At 35.5% G+C, this 20,235-nt stretch overlaps 1 protein-coding gene across 6 annotated transcripts in view; it reads left to right on the forward strand.

Annotated features, from left to right (window-relative positions):
- The window catches only part of DIAPH2 (diaphanous related formin 2), a 949,436-nt gene that overhangs the window by 693,512 nt on the left and 235,689 nt on the right, over nucleotides 1–20,235 (forward strand). For all 6 annotated transcript variants that reach the window (XM_073885915.1, XM_025876973.2, XM_073885914.1 and 3 more), the window contains one exon: nucleotides 15,969–16,133. In XM_073885915.1, coding sequence (XP_073742016.1) covers nucleotides 15,969–16,133 — 165 coding nt within the window. The remainder of the gene's footprint in view (nucleotides 1–15,968; nucleotides 16,134–20,235) is intronic.

The following is a 20,235-nucleotide window of genomic DNA, read 5'->3' on the forward strand; positions in this document are numbered from 1 at the left end:
GAGAGAGAGAGAGAGAGAGAGAGAGAGAGAGAGAGAGAGAGAGAGAGTGTGTGTGTGTGTGTGTGTGTGTGTGTGTGTGTGTTAGAGTTTGTGACCTAAATAGAAGTTTGCCTTTTTATTATTGTGGTGAAAAATATCTGAAATCTACCCTCTTAACAAAATTTTAAGTGTATGGTATTTTTAACTGTACACTTTTAACTGTAAGCACTATGTTGTACCACACATCTCTGGAACCTTTTCATCTTGCATGCCTTAAACTCTATACCCATTGAATAGCATCTCCCTTTTTTCCCTTCCCCTCCCTGTTCTCCCTTCCCTTCCTGAAACCATCATTATAATTTCTGCTTCTCTGATTTTGACTACTTTGGATACCTCATGTAAGTGGTATCATTGCAGTATTTGTCTTTCTGTGTCTGGCTTATTTCACTTAGTATTGTATCCTCCAGGTACATCTGTGTTGTAGCATATAGCATATTTCTTCTTTTGTATGGTTGAATAATATCCTGGTGTATGTATATGCCACATTTTCTTTATTCATCCATCAATGGACATTTAGATTGTTTCCACCTCTTGGCTATTCTGAATAATGCTGTAATGAACATGTGAGTACAAATATCTCTTTGAGGTCCTCCTTTTTCTTTTTTTAGTTCAAGTGCTGACTTTGACTAACACAGTGACATTGAAACTTATATGATTCCTAAGATCATGTAATTTTTTGAAATGTCAGAGATACCTACAGACAGCAGACACATTAAAGATAGATTTACAGACCTAGTTTATATCCATGTCACAAATTGAACACTACTGAAGCTATTTTGTTATTGTTTGTTTTCCTCAAGCAGAAAAATTTCACAGGGCACATTTTATCTTTCCAACAAAGGAAAGAAAAAAGGAATGTGTTGTTAGGAAGTAAGGCCACTGTATTTGAATAGCTTCTTCCACATAAAGCATCTAAAAATGTCTTTCAGAATTAGTGCAATTTCATATTAAATACATACATTAAATTGGTATTAGAAAAAGCACAGCATCTATTAGTGATGCAGTAAAATCAATAAATTCTTACATATTATAGATATTATAGATATATATATATACATATATAGTCCTATATATAGACATATGCATAAATCCATACATATTAGAAAATCTTAAAAATTAGATGAAAAGTTGTTAAAAAGCGTAAGAAATATGGTGCAAAATTTATCTTTGCCTGAAAAAAATCTAGCAAGAATAAAATTTTCCTTGTGGACATTCTGGCCCAGGGTTAGTCCAGAATAAGCTATTACCATGTTGACTAAACTCAGGGAAATATTCTGAAATGTTTTGTTTCCATGACTATGGTATTAGATTAATGCTCTTTATATCCTGAAATGCACTTGTTTTCAACCTTGCAAAAAGTTTTAGTAAGTGAGGAAGAGATTACGTTATAGTTAGGGTTACATAAACATCTAAAGAAAGTTCATATAAGGTGATGGCATGAATGGATTCTGATAAGTGAACATAGATCTTCAAAGCTCAGAGAACTGGGAGTTGCAAGTTTAATGTCAGGGGTGCAAAACAGCCCAGACTGTAAACAAGTAAGAGTCCTCAATAAGCAAGCAGGTTAGAAATACAAAGTGTGTTTCAATGCCGTTTTTTTACATTAGGGTAAAATGTTTGTCTTTGAGATAGTTTATTGTAGGTAAAATTTAGGATGATGTTACCATGTACCAAATAGGTGCTTCACCCTATTTTAGAGACCACAGGACACAGAAAAGATGTAAAAATTTATTTTTACTATCATTTGCCTTCAATCTAGAATTGGAAGACTTACTATAAAACATACAACTAACTTAAATAATATATTCAGGTATTTCCATTAGAGAAACCAAAGTATTCACTTTTTCTCAAGTTATTAGTGCTTCCATTTTACCTGAATACTTACTTACAGAATCTAGCATTTTACAGCCGGTAGTAATTTTAAAGAACTTCTATTCTAGTTGCTTTATTTTGCAATGGGAGGCATGAATACTACAGATTAGCCTGCAAAAAAGGGATTTAAATCTCTGCCTCAGTTCATAGGGCTTTCAAATATACCGAGTTGGCTCTTAATGAGTAAATTTGGTTTGGCAGACGTTTCCCTTTTTGTTGCTACTTCTTTACCTCATTGGTGATTTTAGTTAAGGAAAGATAAGCAAGAAAGGATAAAGCATTATCAGCTGAATTTGAAACTACAACTTGGATTGAAAATGCATGCTTAAGCCCCAACCCTGAAATGGACCATTTTAAAACAAATGTAAAAAATAAAACAAAATGCCCAAAGAATTCAAAGAACTATTTTACAGTGAGAAGTCAATCCTGAATACCTAGACATTCATTCCAAAGCAGCAGGTGTAGCAGAAGTACCTGGTATAGTAAAAATTTAAAAATAAAAAAACAGAGAGTGTACATTAATGATGAGAAACAGTGATTCTCAGATACTTGTCATCATCATTTCTAACTAATTTCATAACTATACACAGTTGTTCTTGAGTCTGTAACATTATGTCTTAAAGTCCTTTATACCCTAACCCTGTCACTACCCAAAACAATAAAATTCAGTTCCTCAGGGACATACCCTTTGGCTAAATTCATACTGACTACATATTTTGCATCATTGACATTTGTAGTTAAATGATCTTTGATGATCATTGGGAACTGTTACTACAGACTGTGGGATAGGATATTTTGCTCTCTTAGCTAAAGTTATAATTCCAGACTATTCTATATTTTGAGTAAATGTATCAAGGCCAAACATATTCAGACTAAGGTCATGTTCATTGAATCAATAAGAATGTTAAGGGAACACTGTTAAGGTATTGTCCTGGTCTAGATCGGATTGGATGAGAGGAAGTCTTTGTTCTATTTTCCTTGGCTTTGCAGTTCTCACTGTTGCCACAGAAGCTGATCTCCAAGTTATCAAAGAGCCCACCTACCTCCAGGCTGCCTTTTACATATTGCAATCCCCATGTTTCATGGATGTCTCCTACGCAGTGTATTCAAAACTAGTCATTATTCTCCCTCCTGCCCCCCACCCCATGTTCCCTTTCTTGTCTCCCAAGTTCTTTTATAAAGCAAGCATACACAAACATATGCTGAGTCATATGGGCTAGAAAACTCAAATGGCATTCTCAATATTCCCCCTCTCTAATCACTAATATCTAGTCAGTCACCATTGTCCGATGGATGCTACCTCTTACATATTTCTTGTATCTTTCCTTTGTTTTCCATTCATAGCACTTTCCTGTTACTTTCCTAGGTGCTCTCCCATGATTCAGTGTGTCATCTTCCAAACCATCCTTCTGTTATCACTTAGGTTCCTACAAATAAGTAAGATGATATTACTCCTCTGTATAAAAACCATGGGTTACTTGCCTACAAAGAAAACTTGAGAACCTTAATATGCATTCAATATCTTTCCAGGTAAAGGGAAGGAAAGACTTGCCCTCTATGTTCCTAAATTTGATAGCTGGGTCTATATAACAAACCAATAATAGGCAGATTAAGAGAAACAAAGGTATACAAATTTATTAATGTTAAATATGATGTACACAGGGACATCACAGGGGGAAAAAAGTGGATACCTAAGTAAGTGGTGAGATTTGAGAGCTTTTATGGTATCTTAGAGGAAAGAGGATGTAGGCTATTTAGAGGAAAAGATTTTTAGGAAAGATGAATGGGAACTTATAAGAATAGATGAAAGATATGATAGTGTGTGACATAGTTTGTCTGGGTCAGATGTCAACTTCTAGTAACCTCTCCTTTTTTTTTAAGATTTATTTATTTATTTTACAGAGAGAGTGAGCAAGCAGGGGGAGGGGCAGAGGGAGAGGGAGAATCCTGAAGCAGACTCCCCGCTGAGCGTGGAGCCTGCTGCAGGGCTCCATCCCAGGACCCTGAGATCATGACCTGAGCTAAAATCAAGAGTTGGCTGCTTAGCTGACTGAGCCACCCAGGCACCCCTCCTCTCCTTTGATAAGTGTCAATCTTCCTTGGTTGATCTCCTAGAGAGATTTATAACAGTTGAGTTCCTTTTAGAGGATCTGTCTTTAAGCAGATAAAGGGAGTTCGGGGAAAGCCTCTCCTTGCATTTGCTGTTTTTCCAAGTGCCTTCAACTCAAAATTAATCATAAGTCAAAGAGGCATATTTTAGGTGGCCTATTCTGCCACCCATCACAGGCTTATATTCCTCTACATCTCCCTGCATACTCAAACTGTGTTATCCTAGAATAGCCAGAGTTCCTTGGTAACTCCAGATACATTTATACCTTTGCTCATGCTATTCTCATTGCCTGGATTGTCTTCTCTTTGGATTGAGAAATCCTTCCCATACGTCAAGATGGAACTCAGTAGTTACTTCCTTCTGAGATCATTCCTAATAATCTCAGAATCACTTCTTGCTATACATTTCTACATCTTTCTTGAATTCCTTTGTGAAGCTCAGTTTATGTTACTGTGTATTTTTATCTTTTTTAAACAGGAGAAGCAGTATGGCATGCTGGTCAAATACATAGTTTTGTGTTATGGGGGAATCGGAAAAGGTATTCAGATTCAAATCTTGAATGCACCACTTACTACTGAGATGGCTTACTCTTGAGAAAGTCAGCTGATCTCCCTGAGGCTAATTTCATCATGTTGTAAAATGGAGTTAGTAATATCATATATGCATCATAGGGCCATTGGGAGGGTTAAATATGACAACACTTATAAAGCATTTAACTCAGTGCCTGGTTCATTGTAGAGTTCAATAAACATTACTTTCTGCTTTTGCTGCTCTGCTATTATTTTATCTGTCTCTCAACACTAGTTTATAAATTCAGTGAGGGTTAGAAACCATGTCTTATCACTTTTCTTTCTTTTTCTCTACTTAATCTCTCACAGTTTCATATACAGTGTTGCTACATGATAAATGATGCTGAGAACTAAATGTGAGGTAAAGCTGGAGGTAGGACTTGATCTAATTAGTGTCTGTGCATGCATGATATGAATATTAAATAATAATACTGACATTCCAAATATACACATCAATCTCAAATTGTATAATCATAATTCTTATGTTACTCTAAACACAACTGTTTGCATGCCAGTCTGCATAGTTATGTATTGTCTAACCCCTGCTATTTTTTAGCTGCCTTTGATTCTATGTAACATTCTTAATAATTTATCAAATATGCTTTAATTGAATATTTATATAAGATATACTAATTAGCAAGTAGACTTACTCTCATTTGGACAATACTCTATGTTCCATCTGTCCTAGGGGTTTTTTTTGTTGTTGTTGTTATCATTGTTAGTGTGGTATGTGTGTGTGTGTGTGAATTTAGCTAGCATCTCTTATGCCTTTGAGCAGAAGAAAACTGATCCTATCACTTCCTTGTTTAAAACTCACCAAAGACAATTTTCTCAGGAAAAACTTCAACATGCTTAAGAGACCTATAGAATCTAGCCCCTACGCACTTCAGGAACCTTCTCCCTCCTGTCTCCCACTTACTCCATAGGCTTTCACATTCCAGGCCTTTTTCCTCTTCTTCATGTCCTTAGAATATTTAATATCTTTCAGAACCTTCATACACCCTACCCCAGTGTTCCTCCTCTTGGCTCTTCCCTTTCAGGTCTCAGGTCTCCCAAATATACATTCTTTAACAACCTCTGCTTTACAATTATGTTTATTTTTAAATTTTTTTATTTCTTTGTTTAATGTATATCGTCCCACTAAACTATAATGCCAAGAAAGCAGTGACCAGTGACCTTTTATGAATATTAACTACTGTATTCTCAGCACCTAGAAGATAACTGGCACATAGCAGGCACTTAATAGATTTGAATAAATGAATGAAGAAATCACTCTTTTGGGTGTCTAAGAATGCAAAGGTAGTCCATCTTCAAAGGAAGGGTAAAAAGAAATCTACACAAAAAACAAAAGGGAGTGAATAATGAAAGGGGTAGAGAAAAGGAGTTCTGAGTGTACCTCTTACCTTTGTCATCACATTTGTGGCTTTATTTTTTTTTTATTTTTTTTTTAAGATTTTATTTATTTATTTGAGAGAGAGAGAATGAGAGACAGAGAGCACGAGAGGGAAGAGGGTCAGAGGGAGAAGCAGACTCCCTGCCGAGCAGGGAGCCCGATGCGGGACTCGATCCCGGGACTCCAGGATCATGACCTGAGCCGAAGGCAGTCGCTTAACCAACTGAGCCACCCAGGCACCCACATTTGTGGCTTTAACTGGAAGCTGATTTAAATATATTTTCTTGGGGTGCCTGGGTGGCTCAATCATTAAGCATCTGCCTTCAGCTCAGGTCATGATCCCAGAGTCCTGGGATCAAGCCCTCATCCTGCTCCCTGCTCTGAGGGAAGCCTGCTTCTCCCTCCCCTACTTCCCCTGCTTCTGTTCCCTCTCTAGCTGTCTCTCCCTGTCAAAAAACAAATAAAAAACCTTTAAAAAAAATAAAACAAGGGCGCCTGGGTGGCTCAGTTGTTAAGCGTCTGCCTTCAGCTCAGGTCATGGTCCCAGAGTCCTGGGATCGAGTCCCACATCGGGCTCACTGCTCAGCGGGAAGCCTGCTTCTCCCTCTCCCACTCCTTCTGCTAGTGTTCCCTTTCTCGCTGTGTCTCTCTCTATCAAATAAATAAATAAAATCTTTAAAAAATAAATTAATTAAAAATAAAAATTAAAAATAAATAAAAAAAACAAGACAAAAATTTTCTTTGTACCTGGCTGACTTAGGCCATCTGTGGAAAAGTGGGGTCACTAACAAAATGGTTTCATCTCTTCAGTAACATAATTGCCTCCTATATGTTAAAAACTGGGGATTTGGTTCAAAATTTTTATCATTAACTATGCTATCTTTGTTATATTGTTTTATAATCTGATTTTTATAAAAGAATTTTGTAGGCCATATCCTAAACTATTTTATTGTGTTGAATTCAAATGGAAATTAACAGATGCATTCGTTACTGTCCTTGTTAAAATTTCACATTTAAAAATATTTGTCCATACCTATTCATCACATAATGTGTGATTTGTAAGTAAATTCCAACTACTTTAATATGTGTTAATGTTATTTTTAAAAGATAAATTTCTTTGAAATATTAATTTTTTACTAAAAATGATATACTCAAATTGAAACATTAATATTTTCTTTTTAGCAGTTAGGAATATTTTCTGGCAGGTTATGGAAAGAGGAAATGATATTTATATTCTTCAGTAGAGTGTATATTTGTGATTTCCTTTTATTTTAATGAATACTTATGCCATGTTGCTAACTAAAACTTGTGTGAAGGTTAAGTGGATCTCAAGTTGATTTTTCCACGTTCTCAATCTAGCAGTAATGCTATTCCAAATTTCAAGGTTTTTATTAAAATCGTAACTAATGTACTCCTTATGAAAATGAGAAATTTTAAGAACTGATTTAACTCAATTAGCTGTGAGATACATAAACTCCTTCATTCCCAGTACCCTACTAGTGCTTATTTTGGTTCTACTGGAACAAGTTTTCTGTGGTACCAATTACTCTTTATATCAAAATGAAGTAAAATGATAAATAGTGTTCTCTGCCTAGTATTTGATGAAGCAATACTATTCAGGGGAGGAAAAAGTTTTCCTCAACCCTCTCAGGGTCTCTGGGTAGATCTAAAAATTAAACTGACAAATTAACAGGAGAAAAGCATACAAATTTATTGAATATAACTTTCACATGACATGGGAACCTTCATTAGGAAATTAAGACCCAAAGAAATTGTTAAACCTCTTTTTTATGCTAGATTTGCTAAAGACTAGAAAGTAGTGGGAAGGTATAGTAGGGCAAAAAGCATCAGCTAAGTGTATTAAACTGAGGGGAACTTAGCAAGCCCTGTTTATTCAGATTCTTCTCATTATCCCTCCATCTTGGGGATAAAGGTAGTTTTTCCTCAGGGTATAAGGAAGCCACTTGGCACATGGAGGTCTTAGAACTTGCTCAGTAGAAGGTCAGAGTGACCTTCCTGCTTCTTCCTTTCTTTTAAAATTTTGACTATGCCATGGTGCCATATCTTGGGGTAGCATGTCCTGAAGCCTATCAGCTATTTTACCAGTTAGAGGGCAAGGGTTAACAATACCTACCTTTAACCAATTTATAGACAGGTAGGTACAGCTACCAAAAATAGTGAAAAATGATATATAATGTACCTAAAAGTGTAAAGAAAATAATTGGCTTTTATTTGAGTAAATGTCTATGGGTGAATTATAGCTGTTTAAGGTTGAGTTTTAAGTCCCATGCTATTACAATATTACTAAGGAATATCCTCTATAAATTTATATATATCTATAAAAATATAGATGATAAAGCTTTAGACAATTCTGTATAGTACATAAATACCCAAGTAACTGAAGACTGCTTCCCTAGGTCAGCTTTTCAAGTGAGTTAATATAAAAAGACTTTGTGGGAGTTACAGTAATGTTTTATACATTAAATTTCCAGATTCAGAATAAGATTAAGATCAAATGGTTTTTAAAATTAATACTTATAAAAGTTTAACATTTTACCTGCCAGTGTTTTAAAATGTTGAACACATTTTAGTCTATCAACCTTGCAGTGAACACTTCTCTTAGGGAGAAGATGATGGGATTTTATTTCAGTTATTTTGACTAACTTCCAAGCTGGAAATATCAAAAATGTTTGTCTTTATAGCATAAGGAATTTGAGTCAAATTGTAAAAGAAAAATTGCTCTAAATTGTTTTCCCCCCTTATATTTGATAAGTACTTTATATGTATTAGATATGCTCACTTTACCACCTTAAGGTTATACATATTTTAAGGATATAAAATACTATGAATTACCTCATCTTGGAAATTCTTGGAAAGTCCATTGTTTTCTTAGGGTTCTTCTCTCTAAATATTTCAAAAACTCCCAAGGTTGTTTAAGCAGGTGAAAGAGGTCACTCTACTTTTCAACCCCAGGATAGTCTAATCATCCTCCCCAAAGTACCCCATAATCTTTTGTCACTGATAATATTTCTACTATGTGCCAGGCAGTATTCTAGGTGCTGATGAGTCAGTGGTCAATAAGACATGAAAGGTCTATTCATGGGCCACATTTTGAAGTAAGGAAAGATAGGCAATAAAGAATTAAATTAAAAAAAGAGAGATAGTCTAATAGTTATGTTTGCATAATGAAAGTAAGCAAGAGTAATAGTAATGGAAGTGGATATTTTAAAGATTTCTTTATTTTTAGAAAGCAGGGAGAGGGGCAGAGGGAGAGGGGGAGAGAGTCTTAAGCAGACTCCATGCTGAGCATGGAGCCTGATGGAGGGCTTGATCTTATGACCCTGGGATAACGACCTGAGCCAACACCAAGAGCTGGTAGCTCAACTGACTGCACCACCCAGGTGCCCCAGAAGTGGATATTTTAGATTAAGTGGTTGGGGAAAGCCTCTGTGAGGAGGTGACATTTGAGCTGAGATTGATTGATCTGGTGAAAAAGAAACATTCTAAGCAGAAGGAACAGCAAGTGCAAAGTCCCTGAGTTGAGTATGAAAACTTGGGTATGTTCAAGGGGGAGAAAAGTTAATGTGGCTGGTCATCGTGGTTAAGAGGGAGAATGAGATGACATTATGTTGCAGAGGTGAGCAGAGGCCAGATCATGTGGATCGTTATAAACCCTGAGAAGTAGTTTAGATTTTATTCCAAGGGTTATGTTAAATTACTACAGGGTTTTCAGGAGAGGATTAACATTTGTGATACCAAGAGAGTCCACTTAAAACAATAGCAGCATTCAAATAAAGATGACAAGTAGGTGGTTGATTATAAAACTTAGTACCTCAGGGAACAGATTGGGGCTAGATATATAATTTGCAGGGGAGAGGTCACCAATATACATGGTATTTAAAGTTACGTGAATTACTTAGATCAGTTAGAGAGAATGTAGATAGAGGACTCAGGATCAGGCCTTTCTGGTACTCTAAAATTTTATAGAGGTTACCAGAGAAAGAGAGGAGGTAAGAAAAAAAATATTTTAAGCATGAGGATGGGTGTCATAGAAACTGAGTTGCTAAATGTATCTGAATCTGCTGAGACATCAAAAGGAGGACAGAGGGGTGAACATTGAATTTGGCAGTGTGATGGTTGTCATTATAAATAATTACATTTCTACCATATCAAAAGAACACTAGACTAGATATTATGCAAGAGACTATCATGATGTCTCCAGTAGCTGAGGAAAAATAATTTTCCCTCTACCCTTCTGAGTTCCTCACTGAGACCCCCTTGTAATAAAAGACAGATTAACAAGAAAAATATAAACAGAAGTTTATTAACATATATACCTCATGTATACATGGGAAATACCAAGGGAAAAATGAGTAACTCCCTGAGGTAGCCTAAGCTACCAGTTTATTTTTTTTAAATAAGGTGTCTTTAATTTCAGTATAGTTAACATACAGTGTTATATTAGTTTCAGGTGTACAATATAGTGATTCAGCAATTCTATACATTGCTCAGGTTCATCATAAGTGTACTCTTTAATCCCCATCCCCTATTTTACCCATTCCCCCAAACTACCTCCCCTCTGGTAACCATCAGTTTGTTTTCTGTAGTGAAGAGTCTGTTTCTTGGTTTATCTCTCTCTCTTATTTTTTTCTCCTTTGCTCATTTGTCTTGTTTCTTAAATTCTACATATGAATGAGATCATATGGTCTTTGTCTTTGTCTGACTGGCTTATTTCACTTAGCATTATACTCTCTAGCTCCATCCATATTGTTGTAAATGGTAAGATTTCATTCTTTTTTATGGCTGAATAATATTCCTGTGTGTATATGTTTGTGTGTGTGTGTGTGTGTGTGTGTGTGTATCACCTTTCTTTATCCATTCATCCATACATGGACACTTGAGCTGGTTCCATAATTTGGCTATTGTAAATAATGCTGCAATAAACATAGGGGTGCATGTATCCCTTTGAATTAGTGTATTTTTTTTAAAGATTTTATTTATTTATTTGAGAGAGAGAGAATGAGAGAGAGCATGAGAGGGAAGAGGTTCAGAGGGAGAAGCAGACTCCCTGCTCAGCAGGGAGCCCGATGTGGGACGCGATCCCGGGACTCCAGGATCATGACCTGAGCCGAAGGCAATCGCTTAACCAACTGAGCCACCCAGGCGCCCTGAATTAGGGTATTTTTGTATTTTGGGGGTAAATACTCAGTAGTGTGATTACTGGATCATAAGGTAGCTCTATTTTTAACTTTTTGAGGAACCTCCATACTGTTTTCCACAGTGGCTGTACCATTTTGTACTCCCACCAACAGTGCAAGGGGGTTCCTATTTCTCCATATCCTCTCCAACACTTGTTTCTTGTGTTTTTGACTTCAGCCGTTCTGAGGTGTGAGATGATATCTCACTGTAGTTTGATTTGCATTCTCCTGATGAGTTATATTGAGCATCTTGTTATGTGTCTGTCAGCCATCTGGAAGTCTTATTTGGAGAAATGTCTGCTCATGTCTTCTGCCCATTTTTTAACTGAATTATTTGTTTTGGGTTTTGAGTTGTGTAATTTCTTTAAATATTTTGGATACTAAACCTAAGCTACCAGTTTAAATACCATCTTCAGCTAAAGACAGAAGAAAGAAAGGTGTGAGGACACTCATTATAGGGAAGGGGAGGACGGTTAACAGGAAATTCACCATAAACAAGGGTAAAGTTTGTTATGCACATTTAAATCTGCAACTTAATGGTTGGTACTCTGGATACCATTGATTTTTTTGTGACTTAGAGTCATGCTTCTCTTCTTGGTACAGAGAGGGAGACATCCTTTATAAATGTAAATTCCCCTTTCAAAAAGTAACTTTTACTCTTTTCAAAGCTTTTCCTATGTCTGCTCTTTCTCAATCAGCTCAAAACAATCTGTGCCATCTGCCCATTCTTAACTGGATTACTTGTTTTTGGGATGTTGAGTTTGATAAGTTGTTTATGGATTTTGTATACTGGATTTTGTATACTAACCCTTTATCAAATATGTCATTTGCAAATATCTTCTCCCAGTCAGAGAAAGACAAATACCATATGATTCCACTCATTTGTGGAATTTAAGAAACAAAACAGATGAACATAGGGGGTAGAAAAGAAAGAGGCAAACCATAAAACAGACTGAACGATAGAGAACAAACTGAAGGTTTGTTGGAGGGGAGGTGGGCAGGGGGATGAGTTAAATGGGTGATGCATATTAAGGAGGGCACTTGTGATGAGCACTACATGTTGTATATAAGTGATGAATCACTAAATTCTCTCCTGAAACTATTACACTATATATTAACTGAAATTTAAATAAAAACTTGAAAAACAACAAATAAATAAAAATCTACACCAAAGAGGCATATTTTGGGGAGGCATATTCTGTTTCCCTTTACTACATGCTAACCCTAGATGGATGAGTGCCTTCTATCTAGTTTCTACAGCTCTAAAATTTGAACACTGTTATTTCTCTACCTTTTTGATAAGATTGTTATGAAGACTATGGGACATAATGGAAGGGAAAGCATATTGTAAATGGTAAAATTCCGTACAAATGCAAATGAATGATGGAAGAATTATTTGTAATATTAGATTATAAATTTAATAAGGGGTTGGATGGGATTAGGTTTTAATGATCATTACAGCCATCACAATGCTTAGCATAGTACTAACCAGTGAATTTAATAGGTGCTCAAAAACATAAAATAAAAATTTCCTAAATGAAATAAAATGATGAAAAGGAATGAGGGTGTCTAGCTCTTTTTTACCTGCAGTCCCAGTTAGGATTTGGTGACTTCATTGCATGTGTGAGAGATTTCCAGTGCTGACTCATGGCATCTATCCCTTTTATAAAATAATCATTTTGAAGAAGATAAGTAAAGGACTTGGAGATTGGGCTGCTTTCCATTTGTTATTTCTAAGAAAAGCCATTCCCAGAATTTTTCAAATTTTCTCACTTTGGTACACAGACAGAATTTTCTGAAATCAGGTTTTTTTGTGTGTTTTTTTTTCTGGGAGAACAAATTTATGAAGTCGTGTATCACTACATGGACATATTGTAGCTGGTGAAAAACTGTTATGATAAATGGGAAACATACAGTTTTTTTCCTTTTTTATCTTTGGCTTTTCTCTGTGTGGTACAGATGTTGAGCCTTGTGAAATATACAGTTTAGTACTTTGTATTGCAAATAGAGTACAAGTAAATGCCCTTTGATAACTTTTATGCCTAGCAAGTCTCTGGCAAGAGTCTGTTTTGTTTGGGTAGGAGAGCCTAGCAAACAAAAATCTCACTTTCATTCTGTGCTAGGAAATGGAGAGTATTGTCTTATTTCTGCAACTCATAAACAAAATGTTTAACACTTTCTTAGGAGTCAAAGAACATATGGTGATAGTCTCAAATGTGTATGCAGCATTATATGAGATCCTTTTGTTGGTAAAAAGAAAGAAGAGTAAGTAAAAATGCATTAATACTTTCAGTCTAGTGAGGTCAAAATGGACTTGAGGGTTGAAAGATTTAAAGATTGTTAGCAGGGAGGAGGTTGTTGTGTTGCTAATGTGAATGCTAATATTTAAGTAGCCTAAGAAAGAACATAGGTAGGGTCCCCTCTCACTTTTAAAATCACATTGTATCCAATAAGTGTCAGCTGCAAAGTAATTTTCCAGAAATGGTCTGAAAAAAGAAAAAAAAAAGAAATGGTCTGATTTTCTCCATTGACTTCCATTGTAAAATGAGAGCTGTGTTCCCCTCAAAAATAAATTTGGTCCCAAGTTATAATAAAACATCCTGAAGAATTCAGAAAATCTTAAATATAAGATTTATACTTTTAGAAATTTTATATCTTTATATTTGTAAATTTTAAGATTAATCTCAAAGTCATAAAATCAGTTATTTCAAAACACATTTATCAGTGCCTGATTAAATAATACTACCATAAAATATTAATACACTATAGTAGACCTTGTAATAGCATGCCTCAACCTGTGCTATTATCCTTCTTTTATAATTCTTTTTTTTTAAAGACTTTATTTATGTATTTGACAGAGAGAGACACAGCGATAGAGGGAACACAAGCAGGGGGAGTGGGAGAGGGAGAAGCAGGCTTCCCGCCGAGCAGGGAGCCCGATGCAGGACTCGATCCCAGGACCCTGGGATCATGACCTGAGCCAAAGGCAGACGCTTAACGACTGAGCCACCCAGGCGCCCCAACCTTCTTTTATAATTCTAAGTATTTTACCTTTTCACAAAAAGACATTTTACTTCTGTGATCATTGATTTTTTTTTTAATTTAACTCTGATTTTTAAAGGTGGATTTGGTTTCCTTTATTCTTCATTGTTAGCCCACTTAACCTTTCTCTGAAGCATTCTTAACCATTTACATTCAAAAGTTAATTAGCCATAGAAGAAAGACTAGAAGAAAATACTCCAAAATGTTCACAATACTTGCTTCTGAGTTAATGAAAATTTTAGTTATTTTTTGTTTTTGAAGTCGCCTAAAGAGATTTTTTTTTTTTAAGAGAGAGAAAGGGGCGCCTGGGTGGCTCAGTCCTTGGGCATCTACCTTTGGCTCAGGTCATGATCCCAGGGTTCTGGGATTGAGCCCACATCAGGCTCCCTGCTTGGCAGGAAGCCTGCTTCTCCCTTTCCCACTCGCCCTGCTTGTATTCCCTCTCTTGCTGTCTCTCTCTCTGTCAAATAAATCTTTAAAAAAAAGAGAGAGAGAGATTGGGGTACCTGGGTGGTGCAGCCAGTTAAGCATCTGACTCTTGGTTTTGGCTGAGGTCATGATCTCAGTGTCGTGAGGGTGAGCCCTGAGGTGGGCTCTGCACTCCGAGCAGAGTCTGCTTGGGCAGGGGAGCGGAGGGAGAGAGAGTCTTAAGCAGGCTCCATACCTGGCACAGCTTTTCTAGAGCATACTACTCAAAGTGTATCCAGGACTGGCAGCCTCAGCATCACCTGGGAACTTGGTAGAAAGTATAATTCTCAGCCTCCTGGGCTCAGTCCCAGCAAACAGTCTGGATTTTAGCAAGCCCTTTGGGTGATTAAGGTTCTGGCGCTATAGCAGAATCTCTCCCCCTCTTTCCCATCTCCCTTTCTCCCCCTCCATCTTCTCCCTTTCTCTTCATACCTCCCTCTTGCCTTCCCTCCTCCTCTCTCCGTGTCCTTCCCCTCTTCATGTGGGATACACACACACACACACACACACACACACACACACACACACACACACAGCCTATATATAGAATTCACCGTGACCGCTCTCTAAACAGAATGCGTGTATTTAAAAAGAGAATATTTTTTTCTAAGTTTCTTGTTGTTCGTTTCTGCCCTACCTTGTTCATTAAAAGATAACTGAGGCAGTTTTCTGGTATTTGTACTTATATGCTTTTATTTAGCAAACATGTTTTGCATGGTTATATAACATTAGATAGTTATGCCTAGTTTAGAAATTTTTGAAACCCACTAACCAATAAAATGACTCTAGCAAGTTATTATAGACTGACTTGTATCCCTGTAAAAATTCATATGTTGAAGCCCTAACCCCCAGAATCTCAGAATGTGACTGACTGTATCTGAAGATAGGGTTTTAAAGAGGCAGTTAAGTTAAAATGAGGTCCTTAGGGTGTACCCTACTCCAGTATGACTAGTGTCCTCATAAGAAGAGGAGATGAGGACACAAACACAGGCAGAGGGACCACCACGTGAGGATATAGTGAGAAGGTGGCCATCTACAAGCTAAGGAGAGAGGCCACAGAAGAAACCAAACTTGCCAACACCTTGATACTGAACTTCTAGCTTCCAGAATTGTGAGAAAATACATTTCTGTTGTTTAAGCTACCCAGTCTGTGGTATTATGGCAATCGTGGCAAATTAATATGTAAGTATTTATAAAAATGATGGTATTGTTCAATCTTAACATCTAGTGTTTGCCTTTAAGATGCTATTGGGTCATGTTCCTTAACAGAAAGCTACAGCTTTACAAAGAGTGCCAGAGACCAGTATGAAAAACTGTTCACCATGCACAACAACATGCTGAAGCTCTATGAGAATCTTGGAGAATACTTTATTTTTAACTCTAAGACAGTGAGCATAGAAGAGTTCTTTGGTGATCTCAGCAACTTCCGAACTTTGTTTCTGGTGAGTAATACATCTTAAAGGATTGCAAGGCCTGTTGTTTGTGTTTTTTTTTTAAATTTCTTCTGTTAGCATTTTATGTACCTATTGATCATATTGATTTCATGTTATAGTCCTTTACCAGGAATTGACAGATATTTTATACCTGTGACATAGATAAAAATGGTTGGCTGGCTTAATATATAATAGGGACTTAAATGAATTATCTTCGACTTTAGCTATATATGGGAATTTTTCTACTGAAATTTTATAAGAAAATGAACGAATTGGTACTTAAATGATGTTGATTTTTATACAGCATAATATTTAAAAAATTAATATCTAAAGTCATCTTTCACTTAATACATTAAAATGCTATGATCTGTGAGCAAGCTTTTGTCATAGTCTATATGAGAAATCAATTCTAAATTAGACTATATAAATGACCTGGAATATTTAAATTTTCTTTCATACTCTAGGTTCCTGTTTCAAACTATAACTCTTGGGGATGACAGTAAATATTAGCATTAATTAGAGATGGGTAGTCAGGGTGCCAGTTATGATGCTAGAGGGAAGCAAAAGCTTTACTGTGTAAATGTTGTGGAAATACTACATCAAAAACTAATGATGTAGTGTATGGTGATTAACATAACATAATAAAAAAATTTAAAAAAATGTTGTGGAAATAGTTCTCTGCATCCAGTGACAAAGTAGAAAAGCACAGACTCCGATTATTATAGTAATAGAGAGATATGCATAATAGTTGATATCAAATAAGTAAAGTTTCATGTATTTTAAAGAAGAAATTTTAGCAATTATCCCCAACAGGAAGATCAATTAGCAAACGAATTCATTGCAGTTTGAGGTATGTTTCTATCCCCAAAGCAGTTATTTGCTAAGTAAGGCTCTCTCTCTTAATTGACTATGTTGCCCCATGAAATTGTTGGATTGTGGTATGACTTGCACAGTCTGTGAAATACAGATATTTTTGTGGAAAGCATTTGCTTTTATCTACTAAGTTAGGACATATAACCCAGAGCACATCCTATTTTTGGTGATAGAAGCTGAATAAAAGCTTTCATAAATATGATCATTTGTCTTTTTTTTCTGAGAATCTTAGCTTATTTTGGTCTTTGGTCTTTACCCCTTAATAGACATAGATATTTACCTTTTTAGCTGGCCAGTAAGTAGTAAAATGTGTTCTGGCAATGACTCGCCCAACTATTTTCAAAACTTAAAAAGTTATAAATATGACGTGAATCTACAAATATCTATGTTATATCTACTTGGACTGTTTTCAAGAAGAAAGAAAAGTATGTTGAAAAGGAATGAAGACTAGAAAATACACTTCAGTTGACATATTGAAAAGATAAATCCAATAAATTATTTTTGTAACATCAATGTCTGTGGGTAAATGGAGGTAAATATAATTAATATTGTCAATCTGTATTAAAAAATGCCTTGTTTTAACATGGATTGGATGTGAAGACATTGTCACATTAGTGCCCCTCACCTCCCTTATACACAGTCATAGAATAGAATTTGATGTACTCCCATTTTATAGCATTTAAGGACAATTCCTGTGTGGCAGCCTGTGTTTAATCATGTTAGCCAGATGCTTAGAAATCTTGATAAGAACTAGAACTGTATTTGTATTACTTCCCAATCATAAGTTGTTGGGCTTTTTTTTAATGTAATGATGTCATTTTTAAGAAGACCTGACTCTACGGCCTCGTGCTGTTACTAATAAGCTGTGTGAGTTTATATAAGTCATTTATTCTTTGTAGCTACGTATTTATTTATTAAAACGAAGTGATTTTACTCCTAATCTCTTAAGAATTTATTCCTCTTCAAAAGTCTATGAGTCATAGAATTTAAGAGAGTAATGTGAATTGTATACATATATAGGATATATTTGTCTACTGACTTCACTGTGTGTATAGCTTGAATACAGGGAAATAATTTGTCACAAATTATTCTCATTGTAAATAAGTTGACATTCTGGAGTCCAGTTTTGTGTACATTTATGTGAATTTCTTGAGATCCTGCTAAGATTGATTTTAAAGCTTTCAAAACAGGTAACCATCTCCTACAATGTGTCCTGGTCAGCCACTGCCATCTGCCTTTCAGAACACTATTACTATCATTTTTATCTACAAATCATTATTGACTTGCTGGCATGGGGGCTAAGTGTACAATTTATTGGTTGTTTTGAACTTGGGTTGGTTATGTAACCTCTCTGGGCATCAGTTTCCTCATTTATAAAATACAGGTGATAATTCCTGACATTTCTTTCTCAGCACTATGTGAAAGCACCTCATAACCTATGCTATACATTTGGAGAATATTATCAGCCATACTCTGTCCATCCATTTGATTATTTTTTATTGAGAATCAATTTGATTTTGGTAATGTTCTGGTCCAGAGAGAAAAGGAAGAAAGTAGTCTCTCTCTACCCATGAATGAAAATACACAGACAAGTAAATACAATATAATTTGATAGTGCTGCCTTAGCAATATCAAGGTGCTATAATAATGCAAAGGAAGAACTGCCTAACCCTGCCTGAGCTGGCCTGCAAAGCCTTCACAGAGGGAGTAAGATTTGGGCAGAATCTGGAAGAACCATAGGTGTTTGACAAGTAGCCTTTGACAAGCAGGTTTAATGGTTTTACACCTGTCCTATAAGCTGAACACTCCTAAATCAACACCAACTTCAGTCAATCATTTGTGTTCCCCATGTTCCTATTTTATAGTGAGCTTAAAGTGATTTCACTCTCCCAGGGGAGGGAAGAACCCTGAAAGAGAGACAAAAATTGTAATCGCCAGAAGTTCCCATTTTCTTAGTGTTTTGTGTATTTGGCTTCAGGGTTCCTACTGCTAAAAACATATTGGACTATAGATGCAGGCAATAAAATACCAGTATTGCTGAGAAGAAAATAAGAGTTCTGATTCATGTACTACCAAAAATTACTTCCAAATGAGCTCAGAGTTTCATCTTGGGAGATCTATTTGGCATGTATAGCATAAACAAAAGGCACATACCAAAAAATCTTCCTCAGAGAGATATCCTCTAATGGGTGGGGGAAATGGAAATAAACAAAAGGGTTTGACATTATGGATTAAGAGCTTTTTTAAAATAATCACATTCAAATTAATGAATGCAAAATTGAATAATCTCAAAGAGATGCTGCTATATTAATTATTCATATCATTCACATTATATATTACTCAACTGAGGATGTTAAAGATATTCAAGGTGAGTGTCCTATACATTAGCATGAAGATATATGTAATTGGAAACATTTCTAAATTCAGAATTAAGTCTCTCTTTCTATTTAGCTTCCTGACATCGTCAGAGTTCAAAAAACTGCTTATAATATAGGCAAGATTAATTAATAATGCCTAAATTTAAGTTGAATATTTTATGGAAGAAAATAAAATTCCACATTTATAGAATGTCTGGATACTTTTTTTGCTTATTATTCTTTATGCTTCAGTTAGTTCAAATAGTTGGCTACACAGTCTTTTTTCTTTCGAGATATTTTGAATAGAATATTCAAAATCAGTGAACTTTATATGTATCACTGCCATGCAGTATCTAGCTTAGGCATAAAAATTAATTTCAGCTGTTGGGAAAGTGTTTGAGGCAAGTATTATACTTCAGTAACTTTCATAGCTCTAAATATAGAAAATATTTCTTTTGTATTTTAAATCTGTCAGTTTCCTGTTGATTCTGTGTGTTTTTGTTTTGTTTTTTAAAAAACAATATGTTACCCAGGCACTCAATTAATTTTTGTTTTGTGTGTGTTCTCTTTCTATATCTCATATACTGGAAATATAGGAACAAGGCTTTATAGAATTAATAGATTCATTTACATAACTTAAGAAGAAAATGTTACCATTACTATTAATCATGTTAGAAGATTTCCTCTCGACAAAATAAGTATTTGCTGCCATTCATTTGATAAATAAACTTTAACATTTTTAAATCACAATATCCCCCTAACAATTTTTGAACGTCTGTTAGATGAATATTAAAATCACTAATGTTAGGAGGCTAAGTGATAGCTATATTTATGCCATCATTCAGTCTTCTTGCTTTTATCTCCTAAATGTCTTAGAATCC

This window comes from Callorhinus ursinus, unplaced genomic scaffold (genome assembly GCF_003265705.2).
Source record: "Callorhinus ursinus isolate GAN/ISIS: 27379988/994484 unplaced genomic scaffold, GSC_fseal_2.0 scaffold67, whole genome shotgun sequence".
Taxonomy (NCBI): Eukaryota; Metazoa; Chordata; class Mammalia; order Carnivora; family Otariidae; genus Callorhinus; species Callorhinus ursinus.